This window comes from Manis pentadactyla, chromosome X (assembly GCF_030020395.1).
Source record: "Manis pentadactyla isolate mManPen7 chromosome X, mManPen7.hap1, whole genome shotgun sequence".
Taxonomy (NCBI): domain Eukaryota; kingdom Metazoa; phylum Chordata; class Mammalia; order Pholidota; family Manidae; genus Manis; species Manis pentadactyla.
In genome coordinates, this window is record NC_080038.1 from 97,751,939 (window position 1) to 97,769,509 (window position 17,571).

General features: G+C 40.2%; 2 protein-coding genes across 7 annotated transcripts; both read right to left on the reverse strand.

The window, feature by feature from the left end:
• Nucleotides 1-3,019: 3,019 nt before the first annotated feature.
• TCEAL3 (transcription elongation factor A like 3) lies at nt 3,020-4,985 on the reverse strand. Of its 4 annotated transcripts, none has more exons than XM_057495734.1 (3): nt 4,814-4,985; nt 4,217-4,286; nt 3,020-3,893 (listed from the first exon to the last, which is right to left on the reverse strand). In XM_057495734.1, exon 3 carries the CDS (start codon nt 3,851-3,853, stop codon nt 3,269-3,271), a length of 585 nt encoding a protein of 194 aa, XP_057351717.1. In that variant the 5' UTR covers nt 3,854-3,893; nt 4,217-4,286; nt 4,814-4,985; the 3' UTR covers nt 3,020-3,268. The 4 variants fall into 4 exon arrangements, with proteins under 4 accessions (XP_057351717.1, XP_057351716.1, XP_036788679.2 ...); XM_057495733.1 differs by having other exon boundaries at nt 4,217-4,424; XM_036932784.2 differs by having other exon boundaries at nt 4,802-4,985.
• A 7,605-nt stretch (nt 4,986-12,590) lies between these two features.
• TCEAL4 (transcription elongation factor A like 4) lies at nt 12,591-15,476 on the reverse strand. 3 transcript variants are annotated; one of them, XM_036932765.2, is made up of 3 exons: nt 15,360-15,451; nt 14,716-14,786; nt 12,591-14,361 (listed from the first exon to the last, which is right to left on the reverse strand). In XM_036932765.2, exon 3 carries the CDS (start codon nt 14,337-14,339, stop codon nt 13,584-13,586), a length of 756 nt encoding a protein of 251 aa, XP_036788660.2. In that variant the 5' UTR covers nt 14,340-14,361; nt 14,716-14,786; nt 15,360-15,451; the 3' UTR covers nt 12,591-13,583. The 3 variants fall into 3 exon arrangements, with proteins under 3 accessions (XP_036788660.2, XP_036788661.2, XP_036788663.2); XM_036932766.2 differs by having other exon boundaries at nt 15,289-15,423; XM_036932768.2 differs by lacking the exon at nt 14,716-14,786 and having other exon boundaries at nt 15,360-15,476.
• Nucleotides 15,477-17,571: the final 2,095 nt, after the last annotated feature.

A 17,571-nucleotide genomic window follows, 5' to 3' on the forward strand; every position in this document is an offset into this window, starting at 1 on the left:
AATGTTTTATCATTAGCATTTGCCTTTTTCTATTTTTTAGTAGGAGAAACCTCTGGAACTTAGTAAGTAGTGGCAGAAAAATGTCAAAAGTCTTTTAGACCAATGTAAAATTAATAAGCAATTAATTAGCAATATTTTAATAAGCAATATTTTACCTTGCAACTACAAACTATTCCCTATTTTTTCCTATCTTTAAATGAAGTTTTTATAACTTTAGGTTTTATATTTTGATCTATGAACTATTTTTAATTCATATTTTGAATATGGTGTGAGGTAAGGGTACTTTTCTGTATGTGCATGTTTGATATAGACTGTTTGTGTAACCCCAAAATTCCTAGGTTAAATTCTATGCTTTTGGAGGTGGATCCTTTAAGAGGTGATTATGTCATGTGAGTGGAACCCTCATGAATGGGATTATTTTCACTGTAAGAGACCCAGAGATTTCCCTTGCCCCTTCTGCCATGTGAAGACATGTTTATGAACCAGGTATCAGGCCTCTCTCATTAGACACAGAATCTGCTAGCATCTTGGACTTCCAAACTCCAGAACTTGGAGAAATAAATGTTTGTTGTTAAGCCACCCAGTCTATGGTATTTTTGTTATAGCACCCTGAACTAAGACAACATCCAATTGTTCCAGCATTGTTTGTTGAAAAGTATACCTTTCTCCATTTAATTACTTTGGGATCTTTTTTTTTTTTTGCATGAATAGATAGTCAACCTTTAATATTATCAAGAAATCACAAATGAAAGAAAAAAACTATCTTGTTTCTTATACATTACCTTTGAAAAATGTTTGAAGTGGTTAATAATATCCTATGTTGGTAAAAAATTGGGAATGCAAGTTCTGATACACTAAGCAGATCAATTAAAATGTACACATACTATGACACAGAAAATCCCCTACTAAAAACTTCTCTTACAAAAATCCTGACACCTGCATACACACAGGTGTAGTAGAAATATATCCATTATATGTATGTTTTACGCAAGTCAAAAATGAAACAGCCTATATGCCCATTAATTTCTGTATGGTGAAATTAAATAGCCAGTGCTTAGTTTGAATACCATGCAAGTACTGGAAAACAACAAAAAATAGATTATTTTATGTATTAAGCACAAAGATCATATTGCAGAACATTAAGGATAGTATTATTCCTTATGTTAAACCATTATTTATTGTAAATATAAGTAAGACAGGAAGTATAGGATTACTTTGGGATCTTTTAAAGAGTTGACCACATTATTGTTGGCTGATTTTTGGACTGTCTGGTTTTTTCCATTGATCTATTTGTCTATCCTTATGCCAATACTACAGTCTTGATTACTGTAGCTTTATAGTTAGTTTTGAAATCAGTGAGTCCTCCAACTCTATTCTTCATTTTCAGAATATTTTGACAATTCTATGTCCTTTGCTTTTCCATGTAACTTAGAATCCCAGTTTGCTGAGATTTCTATTGGGACAGCATTCAGATAGATCAATTTTGGAGAGTTTTATCATATTATCACTATTAAATTATTATATTAATACTGTTGAGACTTTTAATCCATGAACAGTGTATCTCTACAAATTCAGGACTCCTGATTCAATCATAATTTATTAAGTATATGTGTCAAGTACAGTGTAAAGGAAATCAAGATAAGAACAAGTCTTTGTTTTGAGAAAGGAACATACTGGTAGGTTAAATAAAAATGCCTAACATTGAGTTTTTAATATTTTTAAGAGCACTATTACTCTTTTCAGTTGGAATTGGTTTGGACTGGGATGGAATATTTTCAGCTTGAAACTCAGTTGTGTAACCCTCTGTGGTTATGTGTGGATAAGTCCCTTGATTTTGTATAGTAAGCTGCCAGACTTTTTAGAGAAAAAATTCAGATATGGTTTCCCTTGGGTACTGTGGTGTGGTATGCAGTTCAAATCACCAACATTGTCTGGTCCATAGTCTCAGGACACAGCCCCCAGTAGACCCAAGATCTCTGAGTCCTATGAAGAGAAAGTATAAGCAAATATAAAATGAACTAAAAGTGTTAATGACCACTTTGCTAAAAGCTGTGTAATACAGTGGGTTCCGAGTAGCCCTGGGGCAGTACCACCTGTGTACGTACAGCTCTGAGTTGGGATAGGGGCTTTACCCACACTCTTATGGAATCAAATATGGGCTTTGACGTTTGGGGGATTATTGACAATCAGAAGGGCTTTGTCACCATGAGAACCCCATCGTTATCAATAGCTGTAGGCAGAGGGTACAGGCACAGGAGTACCTAGCAGATATGGTAGTATCCAGAGAAGGGTGGCACTCTTCTCAGTTGCTTGGATTTGTTCCTGGGCACAGGTGAGACTTGCGTTCAGCCCTCCTGAGTGTCTGACAGGGTCTAGGGTCTTACGACAAAGGAGCCAGACCATCATAGCTCGAATACAATTTCATCTGATCCACTCAGCAATGTGTGAGGCAAGTTTATTCCCTCCATAGATGGCAAGACTGACCCTTACAGCATTGGATCTGTCGTTATACTGCCAGGTTGATTCCTCTTTGAGTCCCCACAGGTAATGTGAGTCTTACCTATAATTGAACATTCTGACAACAGGTATTTTAAATGCCTTCATTGCCCTCATAAGCACTGAACAGTTCAATCATGTATCATGTATTGTTTTTTGGTTTTAGTTATTATTATGACAAACATAATCCATAACATTTAGTAAAAAGTATAGACGAGTGAGCAGATAAAAGCAAAAATCACACATGGTGGGAGCCATAGGACAGCAGAGGATGCAGAGGGGCAGCTGACATGGTTATAACTATGGCATGGGAACACGTGGGGATGAGCACACCTGCAGAGGAATGGCATGGAGGTGCCTACTCATCAGGTGATTGGACTCAGTTTTGAGTACCTCTCTTTGGCTACCATGCAGGAAAAAAATATCACCAATTTTTAGTGTACATATTTTCAGAGTTTTCTCTGTGCACAAATGTGTTATGCAAACACATTATATTTTTACAAAAATGGGCTGATACTGTATATGTGGTTCTGAAAACTGGTTTCTTCTTTATTATTATTTTCCGGTGTACCATGAATATCTCTTCCATGCACATGGGTGAAAATCCCCCACTGAAAGGCAGAGAGCACTGTAGTTGGATCAAAAGGTTGCTGGTAACAAGAGTGACACCTATCAGCTTAAGGTTTAGCACATAGAGCCTGGCAAGTGCCTGCCAGGGAAAGCAGAGTCAGCAATATTCTCATCAGAGAAATCAGAATTGAAGGCCCAGTCATTAAACATATGGGATATCATGTAAGCCCCTTTGGCCCCTACCTCCGCCCCTCATTTCCCTGACTCCCCATTGGCCCCTTGGGGTGAATGGATCCTGTACATCTCTTTGCATCCAGTGCAAACCGCTCATTTTCTGTTTTTTCCTTAGCTCTTCCTGAGCCCTTGACACATCTCCGCATTCTCTCATCATCTCCTCACTGCCCAGATGTCTTTCCTGGAAGTCCTCCTGATAGTCCTTGGGGGAATAGTCCGTGCCCCTGTCCGTTTTTCTTTTTGCTTTCTGGGGCACATAATCTTCACCCGGGCGCTTTTTGGTGGCTCGTAGCTCACTCGCGGGCTTTGCCTCCCCGCGAGGTTCCCCCTCATCTCCGACCTTGCCCTGCTTTTCTTGCTCCCCCTCATCTTCTGGTTGTCCCTCATCATCTGGCTGTCCCTCATCCTGGAGCTTTCCCGCGTGCCCTGGCTTCCTCCCCACTTCCAGCCTTTCTTCCTCATCTGAACTTCCGTCACCTTCAGCCTCTACTTCACCTTCAGGCTTTCCCTGGCTCTCCAGCTTTCCTTCGTTGTCACTGTAGAGGTTTTCCATGTTGAGATTTCCCCTTCCTTTTCCTGTCCTGAAGGATAGACTGGGGGAGACAAAGAGGAGACAAGGGAGGCGGGTGTGGGAGTGGACTGCAGGTCCGGGTAGTACCCCCGTCTCCCCTCATGCCAAGGTGCCCCTGACCTGGCCTGGCCTCTATGTGGGCCTTCCACCCACCCTTTCCCCCACCATCCCTCCTACCACAAGAGCCAACCACTTCCCTGGCAGGCCCTGCCAGTCTGTACCATCCTTCATTGTGGTGATGTGTGGGTGTGCATTTGTGCGTGTGTGTATGCAATACATGTGGTGGCCAGATGGGCAGTAGGACCTTCAAATTCTGCCCAAGCCGTGATACCCCCTTTCACTGACCTGCAGGAATTCTGGAGAGGTTCCTCCTCCTGTTCTAGCCTTGCAGAGTGCTAGGAACTGACACGCAGACCTGCAGACAGACCGGCAGGGGCAGAGGCAGGGGCTGCGAGCCCAGCAGACTGACGTCCTCTTTCCTGAGCACGGGCCCTCCTTGTCCGGGGCTCCTTCTCCCGAATCCCAGGCGCCATTACTTTCCAGGCCCTGGGCGCTAGACCAGGATGTATTCCAAACTGGTTGGGTCTCTGTGTCCCCACCAGCCCTGGGGGCAACCCGACCCCACCCCCATTTGCGCGGAGGTCACCGACTCCTCGGGGTGCGAAGCACGAGAGGGGGTTATTTCCAGGCTCTGTCTACGTTTCACTGTCGCACTGCAGGCTCCCGCCCCACCCCCGCTCATTTCAGGTTCGCGAAAGGATGAAGGGCGCAGAAGAAGGGCGTCGAGGCAGCAGCCCACCCCCACCTGCCCGCGTCCCCCTCCTCACCAGCCTCGGGGATCCCTGCCCCCGCGCCGCCGCCCCGGGCCCCTACCCGCACCCACCCCCACCCCCACCCCCGTCCCTGCCCCGGGCCGCCGGCAGCACCCACCTCCACACTGACCTGCGGGGCCGCGGCAGCCTGCGCCTCCTCGGGCTCACCGAAGCCCGCTTGCCGCTCGCCCACCCCCCGAGCAGCTCAGGGAGCTGGTACCGCGCGGGAGACGGGAGCGAACGGCGCACCGACCGGACCGCAGCGCGGGCGGGCGGGCGCGGGGGCTGCTGCCCACGTCGGCGCCCGGTCACGTGATGGTCGCGTCACCCGAGCTCGGCCCCCCCCGCCCCTTCACCCCCATCCCCGTGGGACCCGGCAGCCGCGGAACGGGGCGCGGACGGGTGGCAAAGGGCAAGTCACCGAGAGAGCGAGAGCGGGGTGGCTTCCCGACCGCAGGTGCTTTACCTGGCGCCTCTCCGCTCCGCTCAAAGCATCCCTCCGAGATGCCCAGGATCGCCTGTGTGGTCACAGGGAGGGTACCCGACTTCCCCAAGAGCCCTCAGCCAGAGCCCCACAGTCCTCTTTCAAGACCGGCTCTGTCTGAATCCAGAGCCGGGGTGGAAGTGCCCGCCAGGAAGCTGCCTTGCTGCCTTTAGTGGTGTGGCTGGGCCTCCCCTCTTCCCAGCCCACTTGTTTTCTCTCCCTGGGTCACTTCTGTTCATTTCCTGCTAAGCATAGAGGATTCACAAATCAATCTACTTGTCCAGGCTCTTCCATTCCCTGAGCCTCAGACCTTTTTTTTTTTTTCCACCAGCAATATAGGACAGCGGTTGTTTCCCCACACCCTTTCCAACATAATGTGTGACATATACTTCTAAATTCTCACTAGTATGGTAGGTGAATAGTATCTCAATAGCATTTTATTTTGCATTCCTGGTTAATGACAATTTCAGTATCATTGTGAATTGTTCAACATCTTTTCCACATTTTTCTATTGGGTTGTTGGTCCTTCCCTCATTTTTCAAGTGTTCTTTATTACAGTAACTATATTTGGCCTTCATCTGTTATATGTGTTGCAAATAGTCATTTCTAGTTTGTTATTTGCTTTTTTACTTTTTTATGTATTTCCACCATGTACTTTTTAAAAAATAAGACTTATGAAACTTTTCTTTAATTGCATCTAGATTTTGATTAATAGTTAAGAACTCTTTTCCTATATGCAGTCAAAGAGGAATTCACACACGTTTTATTTTAGAATACATATGGTTAACTGTATTTGTCTTAAGGGTACCTGTAGGTAAGGAATAAAAATTAAGAAATAAACCTGTGCCAGAGTTGAACCTCTGGCTAACTTGGCACTAGAGTAACAAAATTCAAAGCCCAATCTTCATTAAAAGGGGTGGAGTTTCCTAAGAAACCATCACCCATATGGCACTGCAAACCTCAAATGTTTCCCTTTTAGAGTACTTATAAACTGGAAATAAACTAGCCCTCACAGTCTTTTAGCTTGACTTTGCAACATTTAGGTGGACCAGTAAACAATCTTTGAACATAGATTATGATGGTACCAGAAGGGAAGCACCCTTATGGGCCTGACCAATGCAAATAAAATCTCTTAAGATTCTATCATCCTTGCCTGAAAATACTTCAACAAACAATTGTTCTTGTATAATGCCTCCACACAAAGATAACCAGAAACAGAAAGAAAAAAGACATCGTAAGTAAGAAGCAACAGAGACAACAGGCAACACAAATAGATCCATTTGCTTTGAATTATTTGAGTTATCAGATAGAACTATTAAACCACATAGCTTAATGTAGTCAGATAAATAAAATCCAAACTTGAAAATTCCAACAGGGAACTAGAAACCAGAAGTTAAAAAAAAAAGAAATTCTAAAACTAAAAACTACTTAACTGAAATTAGAAACTCAATGGATGGTTTTAGTAGGTTAGATGCAGTGCAAGACAGAATTAAAGAACTAAAAATTATGTTCAGGAGAAGCTATCCTTTAGGTCACACAGGTAGTCAAAAAGATGGAAAATATAGATGGGAGGATATGATAAAGTGTAACACATTTTACTTGGAGTTCCAGAAGGAGAAAAGAAATACAATTGTTCAGAAGCAATATTTGAAGATACAATGGCTAATGATTCTTCAGAACTGACGAAAGACATGCATAGATCCAAGAAGTCGAACAAATCCAAACAGGATAAATAAAAAGAAATGCATGCATAGATGCATAATAGTGAATCAAAGACAAAGAGAAAATCATAAAACCAGTCAGAAGAAATAGAGTATGCCTTCCATAGAACAAAAGTGAGGCTGATTGCTGGCTTCTCAACAGCAACAATGGAAGCATGAAGATGGTGGAATGGTATCTTTAGTGTCTTGAAAGAAAATAAATGCCAACCAAGAAAATGATAACCAGCAGAAAGGCCCTTCAAAAATGAAGGTGAAATAAAGACCTACCCAAATAACAAAAACAGGAAGAGTTTGCTGGCAACAGGCATGAACCAAAGGAAGTACTAAATAGTACAGGGCATTTTTCAGATAACAGGAAAATTATCCCAGATAGAAGACCAGAGATGAAGAAGGGAATAAACAGCAATTACAAAGATGAGTATCTATGTAAATTTAAATCAATACTCTATAAAACAATAACATTATCTTGTGAATTTATATTGACAGATAACATGTGAGTTAAGAGGGCTAGAGTAAAAGTATTTAAAGTTCTGGCATTATCTGGGAAGTCTGTAAAAGTATAAATTAGTATTAGCCTTTGATAAATCAACACTGTATGCTATACTTGCCAGGTAACCATTAAGGAAGAGTAAACAGGTATAAAACTTCTAAGCCAATAGAAGGGCAAAAATAAGAAAATAATCCTAAAGAAGAGAAAACTAACATAGATCAGATGGGACATAGAGAAGGAACTTGGTAGAATGGTGGACTTACATCCATTAGTATCAGTAAGTATATTAAATGTAAACAGTTTACACGAGGCAATTAAAAGACAAAGATTTTGAGAGTAGAAAAAAACCAACTATATATTGTTTACAAAAGACTTATGAAATATAAAAACTGGCAGTAAAAGTACAGAAAACATTGTAACATGAAAACACTAACCAACAGAAAACCATTATAGTTAAATTAATAACAAAATAGACTTCAGAGAAAAATGATTAAAAGACATAAGTGTCACTTCATGGCATTTTAAAATTTGTATGCACTTATTAACCTCAAAATAAATAAATTTGACAGAACAAGGAGAAAAAACAAATCCATTTCAGTGTTAACATTGCAATCTCTAAAACTACAGAAATATTCAAAGTATTTAAAGGAAAAAATGCACCAACCTAAAATTCTATATCCAGCAGAATTATCCTTCAAAAATGAAGGAGAAATAAAGACTTTCTCAGACAAACAAAAACTGATAGAATGAAGCACCAGCAAATCTTCCCTTCAAGAAATGTGGAAAGATTTTCTCCAGGCAGAATAAAAATGGTACAGGTCAGCTACTCAGATCTATATGGAAGGAAGTACATTAGAAATGGAATAAATAAAAATAAAATCTTTTTATCTTTTATTCTTAATTGATGTAAAACTTTAAAGTAATAATGACAGTGTATTGAGTCATTATAGCATATGGATAAATGAAATGATGAATACTCTAATAAGGTAGCTGAACTACACATAAGTGATGCGTAAGAGTATATTTGAAAGTGATCTTAGTTAAAATGTATATTACAAACTTGAGGGAAATCACTAAAAAATTGTTTAAAGAGATATAATTGATACACTAAGAGAGAAGACAAATGGAATCATGTAAATACTCAGTTAAAACTAGAGAAGGCAGAAAAAGAAGTCTCTGGTAACAAATAGAAAACTTATAAACATGGTTGATATTGATCCAATAATATCAAAAATTGTTTTAAATATGAATGGTCTAAATATACCAATTAAAGAGAAATTGTCAAAGTGGATAAAAAAACAATTACATGTTGTGTACAAGAAGCTCATTTTAAATATAAAGACTCTGAGAGGCTAAAAGTAAAGCAATGGAAAAAGATATATACATCATTCTACACTAATTAAAAGAGGGCTGGACAAAAAAAGAAAGCTGGAGTAGCTATATAATTTCAGACAAAGCAGATTTCAGAACAAGGAAAATTATCAGAGATAAAAAGAGGCACTACATAATGATAAAGAGATCAATTCTGAAAAAAGTACACAATAATCCTAAACACATAAGCACCTAACAGAAATGTCAAAATACGAGGCAAAAACTGATAGAACTGAAAGGAGAAACAGACAAATCCATTATTAGAGTTGCAGACTCCAATGTTCTCCAGTCAGTAATTGACAGATTAAAGCAGGCAGAATATCAATAAGGATATATAGTGCACCTGAACAACACTATCAACCAAATTGATCTGACATGTATAGAACATTCCATCCCCTATAAGAACTTAAAAGCTTACAGAGAGCATTCACCAAGGAAGTCCATATTCTGGACCATAAAATACACCTTAACAAATTTAAAAGGAAGTATGCTCTCAGTGGAATTAAACTAGAAAACAGTAACAGAAAGATAAATGGAAAACCCAAAAATTTGGAAATTAAACAGCACACTTCTAAATAATACATGAGTCAAAGAATCCTCAAGAGAAATGTAAAAGTATTTTGAACTAAATGAAAATACAATATATCAAAATTTGAGGGATGTAGCAAAAACAGTGCTTAGAGGGAAGTTTCCAGCTTAAATGCATATGAGAAAAGAAGAAAGATCTAGTATCAATAACCTGAATATTCTCCTTAGGAAATTAAAGAAGGAAGAGTAATTTAAGACTACAGAAAGAATGTAGTAACCACAATGTTGCTCAGGTGAAACCTGAGCATAAGACTGTATATCAATGATACCTTAAAAAAAGACTAGAGCAAGCAGAACAAATTAAACAATTAGAGAAGAAATCAATGAAAGTGAAAGCAGGAAAACAATAGAGAAAAATCAATGAAAAACAAAAGCTGGTTCTTTAAAAAGATAAAATTGTTAAATCTCTTGCCAGAGTAACCAAGATTAAAAAAGAAAACCCAAGTTAAAATATCAGCAATAAAACTGGGGTTGTAAAAAAAAAAAACAAAAAAAAAAACTCTGGGGTTGTGTTAACACGACTGATCCCACAAACAGTAAGAAGATAATGAGAGACTACTACAAATAACTCTGTGCCTACAAATTTGGTTAACTTACATAAAATCAATCAATTTCTTGAATAATACAAACTACTAAAACTCCTTACAAGGAGAAAAAGATAACCTGAATAGCTCTATATCTATTAAATAAATCTAATTAATAATTAATAACATTCCCAAGATAGAAATCACTAGAACCAAATTCTACCAAACATTTAAGGATTACCAGTGATATTTAGAAATCACCAGTGAATTCTACCAAACATTTAAGAAAGAAATAATACCAATTCTCCAATAATACCAACAATATATTCTATAAAATAGAAGTAAAGAGAACACTTGACACATTCTGTGAGGCCAGTATTACCCTAAGTTCAAAATCAGACAAAAGAGTATTACAAGAAAAGGAATTCTCTTTCATGAACAGTAATTACAGATGAATTACACCTCATGAACAGACACAAAATCCTCAAGAACATATTAGGAAACCAAATACAACAATGTATAAAAAATTATGCACCTAACAAGTAGTATTTACCTTACATATGCATGGCTGATTCAGCATTTGAAAACCAATCAGTAGAATCCACAACATTAACACACTAAAGAAAAATCCTATGATCATATCATTTGATGCAGAAAAAGTATTTGAAAGAATCCAACACCCATTCACAATAAAAGCTCTCAAAACAGGATTAGAGGGGAACTTCTTCAATTTGATGAAGAATATTACAGGAAACCTACAACTATCATACTTAATGGTGAGAAAGTGGACACTTCATCCTAAGATTAGGAACAAGACAAGGATGTCCTCTCTCACTGCTCTTATTAAGACATCATACTGGAAGCCCAAGATAGTGCAGTAACACAAAAATGGAAATAAAATGTATATAGATTGGAATGAAGGAAATAAAACTGTATTTGCAGATGACATGACTGTCTATGTAGAAAATGCCAAAGCACTGAGAAACTCCAGGCCAAATGATAAAATGATATAAGGTTAATATACAAAAATCAACTGCTTTCTTATATACCAGCAATGAACAATTGGAATTAGAAATTTTAAAACTCCATTTATAACAGCACTCCCAAATGCAGAATATGGCATAAGAAGCTCAGTGTATTACAAATGTATGAAATAACCTCACTGAAAGGGATGAGGGAATAAGATGCTGACATAGTAACTTTGGAAATGAGCAGTCTGTAAAACTAAAGGCAAAATTTTTTCTCTATGTAAATACATAATCAAGATATAAATATATACACAAAGATGCATACACACACACACATGGGGTATTATATACCCATATATATCCTTGCTCTAGTCAACTGAGCAAGCAATATCCCAATAGTAATGGGATTTAGCACCCAGATCTTGATTTGTAATACTATTCTCCAACTAAAGGTACCAGGGCTCCTTGGAGAAATGGCTGATTCTATTACTTGGGCAGAAAACGTGTTAAGATAACTACAGCATCTTGTAGTGCCAGAAAGAAAGTGCTAAACACACACACACACACACACACACACACACACACACACACACACACACACATACACACACACACACATAAATGATGAGTCTATGTCAAATAGATACAGGGGAAAACTGAAAAATCTCCCAAAGGCCAAAGTTGGAATAATGGGAGCAAAGAAAATAGATATGAAGTAGTATTAGACTATAATCCAAAGTATAAAATAAATATAATGTGTTCATACTAATATAAATGGAACACATTACTAAATGGGGGAGAAGTCTAATATCCTGTGCAGAATTCCAAAAAATCTGTAGATATTCTGCCCTCAAGGCAGTGGAACATACACCATTCCCTGTGTGGACTGTGCAGAATGACTTTCTTCCACAGACTACAGTATGGAAAGGGAGCAATAAAGAATAACTTTACATGGAAAATCTTGAAACACTATCTCAGCCAGGTAACCAAAGTTAACATCAACAGTGATAAGTAATGCTGATAGTATGTATCCTTTATATGATGTGATAAGAATGACAGTTTACCTCTGTGGTCCTCTTCCTGAAAGCATTTAATGCCTGTGTAGTAAGAAAAAAAATCAAGCAAACCAAAATTGTGGGACATTGTACAAAACACCTGACCAGTACTTCTCAAGTGTCAAGGGCATCAAAAACAGGGCATGTCTGAGAAACTGTCATTGCCAAGAGAAGCCTAAGGAGATATGAGATTAAATGTAAGGTGGTGACCTGGATGGGACCCTGGAAGAGAAAAAAATGACATTAGGGAAAAACTGAGGAAATCTGAATCAAGTATGTACTTTGGTAAATAATGTTATTGATATTGGTTCACTGTAACAAATGCACCATCCTAACGTAAGATATTAATTAAAGGGGAATCTGGGTATGGGGTATACAGAAACTCTGTACTACTGTTGCATTAATTCTGTAAATCTACAACTGTCCTAAAATGAGTTTATTTAAAAAAACACTGTAAGCAAATAAAAGGCTAATGAAGAGCCAGGAAAAAAGAATCCCATAGGTAGATGAGTCTGTTGAAACGGTAAGGCAGGGCTTAACAAGAATTTCCTGGGAGACAACTGCTAAGAAAAACATGTCAGCAGACAAGAGATTAACAGGTGAGAATAACGCAGCTTCTGGTCACTCAGATTTTTCTCCTGGCTCAATCTCTAGTCTTAAAGCCATTGGAGATGGCTGTATGCAAAAACACACACAAACCAAGAAAAAGTGTTTTGTAAGAACTTTATAAAACATAAAGGCCCAAGTGACAATTGGGTACTACCCATTTGAGTTAGGGAAACTCTACTGTGGGTATTCTCCACCCTTCTGTTGATACCGTGTTGCTTTAGTCCATCATGGCCTCCACCCAGCAGTAGCAGAGGGGTTCTTAGGAAGGTGTAGGGCCCATTAAGAGGCACAGCATGGTATTACCAGGGGAGAGTGGCACCCACCTTTCAGCTATCTGGACTTATTCCTAGACACATGTGAGACTTCCCTCAGCCCTCCCCAAACATCTGACAGGGTTCTCGTCTGCAAGTGCAGGGGAGAGGGTGGGAGCCAGCCCAGCACACCTCACATACTCAGTACCTCATACCTTCTCCACTGCCCTGGAAGGCAAGTTTTATCCCTGCGTCCCAGATGACAAGACTGTCCCTTACAGCAATGAATCTGTAATAACTGCCGGGTTGACTTCTCCAGCTTTGAGTCCCCAAGGTAAAATTGAGTTTTATGCATCATTTTATATCCTGATGCCAAGAATTTTTAATGTCTCCACAGCCTTTATAAGTTCACTGAACAGTTCTTTTGGTTGCTTGATATATAATGTTTTCCTATTTTTATCTTTCAATGTTCTTACGAAAAATGGAATCTGTGTTTTTTAGGAGAAAACATATGATGAAAAAAGAACAGAAAAAATCACCCACACATAACCACTATTAATCTTTTCATGGACACAGCTTTCCGAGTCTTTTCTGTACACAGATCACAAGGTAACTATCTTTGTAGTTTTATAAAATGGACTGATGCCATCTATATGATTCTGCAAACCGTTTTCTTTTTAATTTTACAATGCACCATAAGTATTTTGTCATGAAATGGATGAAAATATGCTACTGAAACTTTTAAGAGGGCTGCAGCTGGGTAATAAAATAGTGACACCTAAAGTGAAGTATTAGTATAAGGTCACAGCACAGTGCCTGGCAAATGCCTGAGAGGGGCACTACACAAAAGGAATGTCTTCAAAGCCCCTTTGTGGGGCCCTGCAGCCACCCCTGAGTTCCCTGGGGCCCCTTGGGTAGAAGGGGTCCTGTAAACTTCTTTGCATCCACATAAACCCCCCCAATTTCTGTCTGGTTTTCTTCACCTCGTCCTCCACCCTAGCCATCTCATCAAACTCTCTTATCATCTCCTCATTGCTCAAATGCATATCATGTATGGCCTCCTTATATTCTTTGAGGCACTGAGCTAGGCCCTTGTTGGTTTTTCTTTTGGCTGTCCTGGGTACATCACTCCCAGCTGGGCGCTTTGCTGCAGCCCTCAGTTCACTGGCCGGCTGCTCCTCTTCTTTTAGCTTTACTTGGCTCTCTGCCTTTCCCTCGCTCACTAGCCTTCCTCTGTTTGCCTTTCCCTCATTGATTTGTTTCCCTTCTTTTGGCTTTTCCTTGCTCACTGGCTTTCCCTGGATCACTGACTTTCTCTGGATCACTGGCTTTTTCTCACTGTGTGGCTCTCCCTCATTCTCTGGCTTTCCTTCTTCTTTTGGGTTTGCTGCACTCTCTGGCTTTTCCTTCTCCTTTAGCATTTCCTCAGCTTCTGTATTTCCCGTGTCATCTGTCTTTTCCTCATTTTGTAACTTTTCCTTGTCTTCCTGGGTACAATCGACTTCTGGCTTTCCTGCATCCTGTGGCTGTTCTTTGTTTTCCACCTTTTCTTGGTTCTCAGGCATTATTTCATTTTCATTGCAAAGTTTTTCCATGTTCAGATTTCCCCTCCTTTTCCTGTCATGGGGGATGGGGTTGGGTGGGGAGGAAGAGAAGACAAAAGAGGAGACTAGGGAGACTGAAGGCTTGGGAGTGGAATGCAGGTCCCACCTCCTCTCTGGTCAGGGTTTCCCAGACCTGGACTGTACTCCAAGTGTGCCTTATGCCCACCATTTCCCCCATCATCCCTCCCACATACTTGAACCAACCAATTCTCTAACAGGCCCTGCCATTTTCTCTGTTCAGCGAGGCATGCTGTAGTGGAAATGTGTTGGTTGGTGGGCACCAGGGACCCAAATTCTGCCCAGCCCTTGCTTTCTACACTCCCCATTACTCTGGGTCCCTTACCAGCAACCCCTCTCCTTCACTGACCTGGGGTAATTCTGGACAGGGTCGTCCTCCTTTTCTAGCCTAGCTGTGCAGGGAACAACAGACACGCAGATCTGCAGACAGGAGATAGGGGCGGGACTTTCGGTGGGGGCACCGGCACCGGGTCCCTGTCCTGATTCCCTGTCCCTCCTCATCCAACATTTCCCGCACCCCCCAACTCCGCTCCGCACCCCAGCCGCCATTTCTTTTCACGCCCCAGGCACCAGACCAGCATGTTTTCCAAACTAATTTTGGACCTCCGCGCCCTTCTGCCCGGAGGCAACAAGCCTACCCACCTTCAAGGTCAATTTTGTTTTCTCACTTGCACGGAGCGGTGGAGAGGATTTACTTCCACTGTCTCAGTGCTGAGTGCCTGACCCCCAGCTCACCACCTCCCGCTCCAAAATGGACGGAGGGCAGAAAGGAGGAGGTGTGGAGAAACGGGACATGGGTACTTGGGGTGTCCGCTTGCCCCACCCTCTGCTGCTGGCCGTTTGCTCCCCTTAGCCATTTTCTCACCGCCATCTCTTGCTACACTGGGGCCAGCCTCCCTCTACCTGGACCCCCATTCCCAACCTTTGTGCTTTCCGTGTTCCTCCTCCCCGGTTCAGTGCTGTGCGGGCAGCAACGAAGGCCCTCACACTGACCTGAAAGAACCTGGGACAATTAGAGACAGCTCCCGGTCCGGCCGCAGGGAAGGAGCGCAACCGTGACGCGGACTGGTGCCCACTACTGCGCCCGGGAGGTCACGTGGTCGTCACGTCAACCGATCTCGCCCCGCCCACTAGCCGGCCTCGGCCTGCCTACCCACCACCTCTGTTCTGCAGTCCCCACTCACCTTTCTGGGCCCTTTCGCGCCCCTCCTTTTATTAAGTAGTTGGCGGAAGATTTTTAATGAAGAAACCGCAGAGGCTTTTTTTTTTAATGGGTTGGGCGGCCCGGGGGAAGAGTCTTGACAACGTTGCTCTTAAATTCCATTGAAAGAACGTAGATCCTCCCAAAGAAATCCTGTGAATGTGAACTTTAATATCGTACAAAAAGTAGAATATTGCACTTACAAAAAATTAGGATAAATATTCCCCTCAAAATGAAATCGTCCCTTTTTCCTGACGTGCACAATTTTTCTAATGATTTAAATGTTTCGATCTAAAAATGAAATTAAGCAGAATAAAAGAACGATTTTTTTGAAGTGAGAGACTGAAAATTCAACGGACAAGGACCACACCATATGTGACAATAGAACTGTGACCCACAGTCTTGTAGCAAGCAACCCAGGAAACCGAACCACAGCCTCTGCCACAATCTTAACAACTTGATCAGTGACTGACAGCCTCCATATTTTTTGCCCCAATACCAACTAGAGAAAGCCAAATATGTTCCCCAAACCAATCGCATTAAATATCTGGCCTCTGGTTAGCCTGACCCCAGCTTCTCCATGCCAGCCGACAACCTCTGATCACTGAATACCTGAAGTCTTCCCTTTTTTTTCCACCCTGAAACTTTCCAACTTCCCTGCCTTTATGTTTATGCCAAACACAAGTGATGGTGGCTGACTCCCTTGTTACAACAAACTCTGAATAAGTAGCCTCCGTTTCCACTTAAGCTTTTTCTGTGGAAGACCTTTGAAAATATAATAACAAAGAGATAAAGAAGGAAAACGTTGATAGATTTGATTACATAAAAACGTGTACCAGATCTCGTGAAGGACTGGGGACACATGGACTCTTCCCTGCTTTTGTTGAGTGTATTGATAAAAATTTTCTGAGGGGCATCTTTATGAATTGTTTAAAAATAAATATTTGATACTTTGTCTCAGTAATTCTACTCTTAACATTTACCCACAGAAATAATAAAATGATAAAATACATGTTTGAAAACATATTACGTTTTAATAATTCCCATAACAATAGTTTATTATGCATTTGTTTTTGCTGCAACTGGGGCTACAGTAGTGATTGTGTAGGCTTTGTTTATAATGGAACATAACAATTGTTAATCAGTACAGATTTAGTTGCCTAATCTTACTACATTTGTTTATCCTGGTTATCTTTGGATGTTTGATTTAGAAAAATAATTAACTCTTGTATGTTGGGTGCTTAATACACACTAAAAATAACTATAAACTATCCATAATATCAAATTACCATGGGTGGTGGGACACAAAGGATAATGATAGGATATGGTGGTATTCCCATCTACAGAATGCCGCCTATGTGCCAGAAACTGTGTTAGCTATCTTACCTGGTGTGGACTTTATTTAGACCTGATGGAGGAACTCATGCTTCAAAGAAACAGAATGATTTATAAAGCTACAGTATTAACTCAGTGTCATATACTGGAATAAGCATAGTAGGAGGAATAAAAGAGAGAAAGCCCACTAATGCATCCAAGTATAAAATATTTTACTATGTGATAAGAAACTATTTCTGGTCAGTCATAAAAAATAGGTTATTATGGATATTATATTTGTATAATTAGTTTTAAATTTGATTAAAGGAAAATGAGATTCTTATTTTCTGACATACAATCAAATTATTTTCCAAGTAGGTAAGAATAATGAAATAAAAGACATTAGATTGTAAGGAAAGATGTAAAACCATCTCTGAGGATGATATGATATTGAATATAGAAAATTCCAAGAATTCACTAAATAATTATGAGAACTAGTAAATGAGTTCAGCAATGTGCAGGATATAGGATCGATATACAAAGACCAATGTATTTCTATATGCTAGCAACAAACAATTTGAACAGGAAAGTAAGAAAACAATTCCCTTTAAAACAGCATCAAAATGAGCAAATTAAAGATATTTAAAAGAAAATTAAAAATATATAAATAAATGGAAAGACACCCTATGT

Excerpts from the sequence above, each read along its gene's own strand:
- TCEAL3 (XM_057495734.1), bottom strand. The coding sequence starts at position 3,853 with ATGGAAAACCTCTACAGTGACAACGAAGGAAAGCTGGAGAGCCAGGGA.
- TCEAL4 (XM_036932768.2), bottom strand. The coding sequence starts at position 14,339 with ATGGAAAAACTTTGCAATGAAAATGAAATAATGCCTGAGAACCAAGAA.